This window comes from Salvelinus namaycush, chromosome 29 (assembly GCF_016432855.1).
Source record: "Salvelinus namaycush isolate Seneca chromosome 29, SaNama_1.0, whole genome shotgun sequence".
In the NCBI taxonomy this organism is placed as follows: domain Eukaryota; kingdom Metazoa; phylum Chordata; class Actinopteri; order Salmoniformes; family Salmonidae; genus Salvelinus; species Salvelinus namaycush.
The window spans coordinates 16,905,554-16,914,489 of NC_052335.1; the positions used below are offsets into that span (position 1 = coordinate 16,905,554).

Here is an 8,936-nt window from a genome sequence, read left to right on the forward strand (position 1 = left end):
GGAGACTCCCCAAACATATGGAAGAAGGTACTCTGGTCAGATGAGACAAAGATTGAGCTTTTTGGCCATCAAGGAAAACGTCATGTCTGGCACAAACCCAACACCTCTCATCACCCCGAGAACACCATCCCCACAGTGAAGCATGGTGATGCCAGCATCATGCTGTGGGGATGTTTTTATCGGCAGGGACTGGAAAACTGGTCAGAAATGAAGGAATGCTGGATGGCACTAAATACAGGGAAATTCTTGAGGGAAATCTGTTTCAGTCTTCCAGAGATTTGAGACTGGGACGGAGGATCACCCTCAATGACCCTGAGCATACTGCTAAAGCAACACTTGAGTGGTTGAAGGGGAAACATTTAAATGTATTGAAATGGCCTAGTCAAAGCCCAGACCTCAATCCAATTGAGAATCTGTGGTATGACTTAAAGATTGCTGTACACCAGCAGAACCCATCCAACTTGAAGGAGCTTGAGAAGTTTTGCCTTGAAGAATGGGCCAAAATCCCAGTGGCTACATGTGCCAAGCTTATAGAGCCATACCCCAAGAGACTTGCAGCTGTAATTGCTGCAAAAGATGGCTCTACAAAGTATTGACTTTGGGGGGTGAATAGTTACGCAGTAGTTATGTGAATAGTTACGCTCAAGTTTTCTGCTTTTTTTGTCTTATTTGTTGTTTGTTTGTTCCACTTCTTCAAAGTGGTAGGCATGTTGTATAAATCAAATGATACAAACCCCCAAAAAATCTATTTTAATTCCAGGGTGTAAGGCAACAAAATAGGAAAAATGCCAAGCTGGGTGAATACTTTCGCAAGCCACTGTACCTACGTATATGCATAAACCATGCATTACAATTCCTACAACCTTTAATCATGTACAACTTAATCATACTAATCATGAACAGTCAGATGTTTCATGTGTCCCCCTACTCATCCTCCATCTCTCCATTCTTCCTTTCATCTTCCCCTCCGTCCCTCCGTCTCTACGGGTCAACTACCCCTCGTGTGTCGTGTCCCTATTCGGTAGGTACTTCCACAGCCCCACAGACACTAAGGAGCTCCTCTATGACCCAGCCTCGGTCATGAACGGGGACACACTCAAGTTCTGCCAAAAAGAGGCCTGGTGCAAGATGTCCTTCTTCGTCCTGTCCTTCTTCTACTATCTCTACTGGTGAGTGACAAATGCACTTTCCACTGTGTTGTTTGGTAATGTGTTAAGGATACAGACAATGATCATCGTTCACCTCAAAGTGACTATCAACTATATACAGTACATCTAGCCTAAGTAGAGTATAGTTGTTATTCCTCTTGTACATTTTTCAGATGTTTAGTACAGGCTTTTACATGCTTTTACAAGCATGTTATGTGCATATTGTTTTGTATTGCTAGGTATTATTACTGCACTGTTGGAGCTAGAAGCACAAGCATTTCGCTGCACCTGCGATAACATCTGCAATTCTGTGTACGCAACCAATAAACATTTATTTGATTTGATTTGACCAGGGATGGGGTCAATTCCATTTCGGTTTAGCCAATTCAGGTAGTGATTGGGTAATTTTCAATTCCCGAACTAAAACGCTTTAATAAAACGTTTTCATAAACCCATTCATTTCATTGACTAAGTTGAAATGGAAGGGACCCCACAGTCCCTGGAGTACTAGTGACCTCTCACCAGAGGCACAGTTTTTTTTTTTAATTGGCCAATCAGAAGTGTTGAATGTGACTCTCCTCCTCTCGCCTGTAGCGTGTACTGGACCGGACCTTCATCTAGTAGTGAGTCTCTTCAGTGGGTTTGTCACCTCGTGATACTGACTTCCTCACTGCCCCACGGTGCCCTGCCCCCTGCACACACCACCATACCACACCTGTGAATCTTTCCCTCTCTCTCTTTGTTTCTCTCTCTCTCCCCTCCTTTCTCCCTCTCATTCTCTGTTTCTCCTCACTCAGCGATACTGTAACACTAACGGACACAGCCTTTTCTGGAGAATTGGCCTCCTCAGGGAGATAACCTTTAACCCCTAACCTCTGACCTCCATTACTTCAGTCCCCCCTGACCTACTGGTGTTTGTCACAGTGGAGGTGGTCACTCTGGTGGAGTCCAATATGGAGTCCAAAATAACAACTGACCTCCATTGTTTAACCTTGATGAGATGTGCATTTTCTCCTGATGTTTAACCACTGCTATGGATGTTATGTAACGTTACTGTATATGAATGCTTCCCTCTTTGTCTAATAAGTACCACTCCTAACCTGTTCTCACCCACTTCTCCACTTGTCTTTGGCATGATCTCTAACCCTTCCTTGCACACACACACACTTACACACAGACTCACGCTCGCTCGCACGCACACACACACACGCACACGCACACGTACTGTACACACGCGCGCACACACAGTCTGAAGCTATTGAGCATCAGCTGAATAATGCTCTCCCACTCACAGATTGATGGGAAATCAAAGATTGGCTCTGGAGGCCTAATCCTCCCAATTACAATGGCCAGGTTAGCTTCGGTTCATTAGCCCAAAAGCCGTTTAAATGTAATGGAACAAGAAATTACTACGTGGCTCTGATAAGGAAGCAGAGCTCCATATAAATGTTTATGACAAGCCCTCAGTGAGGGATAAGCTATATTCGCCTGCGGAAGCCAAGCTACTGGGTGAATTGAAACAACCTCAATGACAGAGAGATGACAAGCTGACAGCAAGGACATATGTAGCATCTCTGTCTACCATGAATAGCAGTCTAAAGACGAAATGTGATCTCATTCACATCGCATGCCGTAATGGGATGTAATGATATAATGTTATGTTGTAACAGTAACCTCTTGTCAAACTGAATATAGATTCCAAGTACAGGGCTTGAAGTTTTTTTTACAGTACCAGTAAGTGGGAGATCCAGTAGCTAGAGAGTGTCTGTTCCACACATCTCCTCAGCTGTTGTTCAGCTTGTTGTCTTACTGTTTGGTGCAGTGTTGAAGACCAGACTTGGTCTTCCTCAAGTGACCAGGTGGTTAAACCAGTCTTTTTTCACCTAACAGCTGAGTAATAATGGAGATGTTTGTACGGTAGAATAGGCCCAGTGATCATGTGATGAGCTACGATTTGTAGATACAGGCTACTAATTAATCTAGCTACAGCTCTGAGGGGTGATGGAGCCTAGGCATGATGGAGGTCATGATTTGTCTAAGCTGCATCTGGTTCCGCTGCGTATGACCCCCCCAGGCCACCATACGTATTGTGCGTCCATTACATTAGGAAACATGGATAATGATAACCCAGACAGACAGGTGAGCTCAGGCTTCACCACAGCAGCAGGGATTAGTGTCTCACTGGCCAGAGGACACCAGAATGAATACAAATTTCTCCATTTGGGAGTAGCTAAGTGATCATGATTAGTTAAAGCAGTAAATAAGCTATTATGGTACAGTTAGCTAGGAAGCTGAATTATTTTAGAAGATGTTTATTTACCTAAGGCTACGAAAAAATGTTAAGTATTGGCATCTGGGAGATCTACGCTTGTCTGAGCAGCTCACAAAATGTTATTAGGCCAACATGACTACTAGTTTGTAAAGAACAAAACTCTAGGGCTGTCCTTACTTTATTAAACCATCAAATCGTATATTTCATGAGCAGTGTTGTCCACGCTAAGACAAAGGCATACCTCTTAGTTCGAGCCCAGTTCTTCAAATGAATATTAAATATTTCAATTGGGTTTATCGACAAGCTTAATCAAGCATAACTGCAGCGGCCTCACATCAATTTCTTGCTTATTTATTTGCTCGTGTTTTGAATAGGCAAAACGTTTATCCGTTGAGAAGGCTATATGCACAACATTAAAGGGCTCTTTTAATTGCAACTTCAAATAAAGAAACACAAACAAATATGAGTGAATCTGGCAGGCACCGAGGCATGGGTCCTAAAAAAGTCTGAACACACTACTATACCACACATGGATGAATCAGTTGTTTCTGAAACACTTTTAACACACACTTGAATGCTCCTTTCTTATATGCTTATTCATTCCAGTGGATCAGTTTATAATGGGATCATTTTTGGCACTGTTGATAGTTATTGTTGTTGTTTTAACTGTTTGGTCCAATCATGTACTGTAGTCTCAGTCATTGATTTGTTGTCTTGTGTTTTTCCTCCTCTCTTGTCTTCCAGTATGGTCTACTCCTTGGTAACCTCATAACAGCAGAACTCTCAGTATTTGAGCCATTCTCCGGATATCAGAGACTGTTTTCTGGAATTCAAACTAGCTAGCACAAAAACCAACTTTGCAGCAAAAAATAGCACTTTGGGTCACAACTTTTCTGTTTCATCAGAAGGACAGTCGGTGGGTCTGGTCTGGGGGGAAGAATTTCAGCTCCAGTCTCCATTGTCTCCTCAATGTATGTAAAGGGACATTACTGTTTACAGTTCTCTATAGGTCAAAAGTCCTTTATGAGTCACAGTGACCACCATATCTACTGTTGTCCGTCACTGCCCGGCTAATGTCTGTACTTACAGCCTGTCCTGTCCTGGAGAAGTACAGTAGCATCACCACTACTGTAGTAGGGTACACAGTAGTGTTTGCACAGTTTGTCTCAGGCACAGCACATAGAAACACAGCACAGCACAGTCATGTTTGTCATCGGGACAAACAGGTCTTCTTCTTCACCCATCTGCCCTTAGAGTCTCACCGATAGTAGCTTCTTCTTCACTGGTGGGAAGGGGAGATGGCACATCCTGTACAGAGACATGGTGAACCTTCTGTTCAGGGACAAGGAAACCGGGTCAGCGAATGTTGCATTTTTACCTGCTGCAATACAATACATGGCCTGTGTGTTTATATACATTACATATGTGAATGGCTTTGTGATGTGTGCATTTTGTGTATTCTTAACAAAATCATTTCTAATGGAAATATGATCTACGAAGAATCATATACAAATGGAATATTGCGTGATTCTCTGTGGTTATAGTGTTGTTATTTGGTAGAGAAATTAAAGCTTGTTTTTTAGAACTAGAAAAGCAGTAATTCTTTGCACAGTAGTGTAGGCCTATTTCATTTTTTTGACAAATATTTGCGATGTTTGGTTGTGTTTCAATACTCTATAGTCTACCCAAATGAGCAAAGGTATCACTGTTTCCATAATGGACCGAATGTGGTACTTATTCATTCACTTAAATTATTCATAGACATTTAAAATGAATTGTTTCCCTTCACACTTTGTCCAAAATACTTTTCAGCAAATATAAGTGAATGGCATATCAGCCTCCACTGTAAGATGACTAATATATCAAATGAACGACACTGTTAATGTTCTAACTACCCCCTCTGTCATTACCGTTAGCTAGCAGATGCTGCCAATAATGAAACAGTGTCTGAAAACAGCTATGGACTTCAGAGCTTTTGGCAATGCCGTTTCATTTGATTGTCTTTCAGAGAATTCATTATACCAATGCTGTCGGTTTGCTGCCGAGTTCGTAATCATGCATCTTAGCGCAGAAGTTTTGCATTAACCTTTACTCAAGGACAAGACAGGAATGCCCATATTGTTGTTTTCTTATTTAAGAGCATTTTGTATGTTTACTGTGTATGTGTCAACCTAAGATGAATTTAGATAATTGTTTATGAAATAAAGTATGACTATTTTAAAATGTGACATCAGAGGCTTTCTCTTTTTGACATTTAATGTGTTTATCTTTTTTATTTATCTTTTCCTTTCATGGTGTAGGTTTTTGAAATGGATAAAGGACTATAACCTATTTCTGCACACATGCATTTGTTGTTTCCTAATCTCAGCACCTAGAACTAAATATATCACCAGAGACTAGTTGTTTCCTGATGACAATATTTGATGCAGTGACACTGTCAGAGTCCTACAGTATGTGTTCTTACCTCACTTTGCCCTATTACCACCTCTCTTGTCTCCTCCTGCTGTATCCTGTCCACCTGTCTGGCATCAGTATCAGTTCCTTCATTTGGTTACGGAGAGGTAGGATCCTTTGTTCTTCTGATTTGTGTGAAGAGCAAAGGAAGCTGTGATTCCTGCTGTTGTCATTTGCAGTCCTTAACTGTGTGATTATACAAGTGTGTGTGTGTGTGTGTGTGTGTGTGTGTGTGTGTGTGTGTGTGTGTGTGTGTGTGTGTGTGTGTGTGTGTGTGTGTGTGTGTGTGTGTGTGTGTGTGTGTGTGTGTGTGTGTGTGTGTGTGTGCTTTCATGCATGCTTTCAGTGCTGTGCCCATGTCGCCAATGCGACGTGAGGGCGGCGACAGATCGGTGACAGCCTGTCCTCCCACAATGCACCTGGGCACTCTCCAGATCACTACCACATGCATCATAATTACACAGCACTCAGACTGCCGTTACCCTCGACGTTCCTCTCCCTCCCCCCGCATTCCCCCCTCGCTCCCTCTCTGCTCCCCTTGGCAGCATCTGACGCTCCTCACTTATAGCCGTGAAATGGCATTCAGCTCATGTCGAACGCCTCTGGCACTCAATCTCAAACTCACTTAACTGATTCTGTGCTCCCACTCCGAAGACGCCCCTTACCCACCTACAGACGCCTGTGTTGTACAGTAGATGTGCTGTACTGCATGTGCTAAGAGGCTCTGTACAGGACATCTCTTTTTGATCTTTTCATTTTAGAGAGTGATCAGGTGACTACACTGTAACGTCTCACCTCCTCCCTCTGCAGTGAGTGACAGATCCCAGCTTTCTACCTACAGAGCCAGTCTGACCTGAGAATACCCCCTACGTCTAAAGCCACCTGCCTGTTCCTGCCTGTTCCTTCCACTCCCTCTAACCCTGGATCTGAACACACATGACACCCTGTGCTGTATCTCCCGTCATAACTCACCCCCGGTCCAGATCAGAGTCTGTCTCGTACTGTTCACTCCACTGGCTTTGGTTTACATGGGATACCAGACACAGTAGATGGGAGTCTGAAACAGTGTTATAAGTAATAACACTATGTTATTTTCAGAAGGAGTTTAAATAGTTAAATAATTGAAATGCTAAAATAACTCTTGGCCTCAGCTGTAGATCAAAACGCAAATCTGAATGTGACATTAAAAGGGCATATAGAGTGCATTCGGAAAGTTTTCAGACCCTTGACTTTTTCCATTTTGTTACATTACAGCCTCATTTACAGACCCTTTTTTCCTAATCAATCTACACACAATAACCCATAATGATGAAGCAAAAACAGATTTTTTGAAAATGTTCCAGGTTTATTACAAATAAAAAACAGATATCACATTTACATAAATATTCAGACCCTTTACTCAGTACTTTGTTGAAGCACCTTTGGCAGCTATTACAGCCTTGAGTCTTCTTGGGTATGACGCTACAAGCTTGGCACACCTCAAGCTCTGTCAGGTTGGATGGGGAACGTCGCTGCACAGCTATTTTCAGGTCTCCTGTGTTGTGTTGGTTGTTTGCTTTGGGTCGTTGTCCTGTTGGAAGGTGAACCTTCGCCCCAGTCTGAGGTCCTGAGAGCTCTGGAGCAGGTTTTCACCTTTACTCAGTACTTTGTTGAAGAACCTTTGGCAGCGATTACAGCCTTGAGTCTTCTTGGGTATGACACTACAAGCTTGGCACACATGTATTTGGGGAGTTTCTCCCATTCTTTTCTGTAGATTCTCTCAAGCTCTGTCAGGTTGGATGGGGAGCATTGCTGCACAGCTATTTTCAGGTCACTCCAGAGATGTTAGATCGGGTTCAAGTCCAGGCTCTGGCTGGGCAACTCAAGGACATTCCAAGACTTGTCCAGAAGCCACTCCTGCGTTGTCTTGGTTGTGTGCTTAGGGTCGTTGTCCTGTTGGAAGGTAAACCTTCACCCCAGTCTGAGGTCCTGAGCGCGCTGAAGAAGGTCATCAAGGATCTCTCTGTACTTTGCTCCATTCATCTTTGCCTCGATCCTGACTAGTCTCCCAGTCCCTGCCGCTGAAAAACATCCCCACAGCATGATGATGCCACCACCATGCTTCACCCTAGGGATGGTGTCAGGTTTCCTCCAGACGTGACGCTTGGCATTCAGGTCAAAGAGTTCAATCTTGGTTTCATCAGACCAGAGAATCTTGTTTCTCATGGTCTGAGAGTCTTTTTTGTGCCTTTTGGCAAACTCCAAGCAGGATGTCATGTGCCTTTCACTGAGGAGTGGCTTCCGTCTGGCCACTCTACCATAAAGGCCTGATTGGTGAAGTGCTGCAGAGATGGTTGTCCTTCTGGAAGATTCTCCCATCCCCACAGAGGAACTCTGGAGCTCTGTCAGAGTGACCATCTGGTTCTTAGTCACCTCCCTGACCAAGGCCCATCTCCCCTGATTGCTCAGTTTGGCCTGGCGGCCAGCTCTAGGAAGAGTCTAAGTGATTCCAAACTTTTAAGAATGATTGAGGCCAAGATTGATCAAAGCCAATGTGTTCTTGGGGACCTTCAATGCTGCAGACATTTTTTGGAACCCTTCCCCAGATCTGTGCCTCAACACAATCCTGTCTCGGAGCTCTACGGACAATTCCTTCGACCTCATGGCTTGGTTTTTGCTCTGACATGCACTGTCAACTGTGGGACCTTATATAGACAGGTGTGTGCCTTTCCAAATCATGTCTAATCAATTGAATTTACCACAGGTGGACTACAATTAAGTTCTAGAAACATCTCAAGGATGATCAATGGAAACAGGATGCACCTGAGCTCAATTTCAAGTCTCATAGCAAGGGGTCTGAATACTTATGTAAATAAGGTATTTCTGTTTTTTGATGTTTTATACATTTTCAAAAATGTCTAAACCTGTTTTTGCCTTGTCATTATGGGGTATTGTGTGTAGATTGATGAAGAAAACAATTATTTAATCAATTTTAGAATAAGACTGTAAAGTAAGGGGTCTGAATATTTCCGAATGCACTGTAAATCAGCAGTAACCAGACATACAGTGTACAACATTTGATA

At 43.1% G+C, this 8,936-nt stretch overlaps 1 protein-coding gene across 1 annotated transcript in view; it reads left to right on the forward strand.

Moving 5' to 3' along the window:
- LOC120023872 (protein cornichon homolog 3-like) overlaps nt 1–4,192 on the forward strand; it is a 48,846-nt gene extending 44,654 nt beyond the window's left edge. The window contains exons 5-6 of the mRNA XM_038967972.1: nt 1,026–1,169; nt 4,165–4,192. Coding sequence (XP_038823900.1) covers nt 1,026–1,169; nt 4,165–4,192 — 172 coding nt within the window. The remainder of the gene's footprint in view (nt 1–1,025; nt 1,170–4,164) is intronic.
- The last annotated feature ends 4,744 nt before the right edge of the window (nt 4,193–8,936 follow it).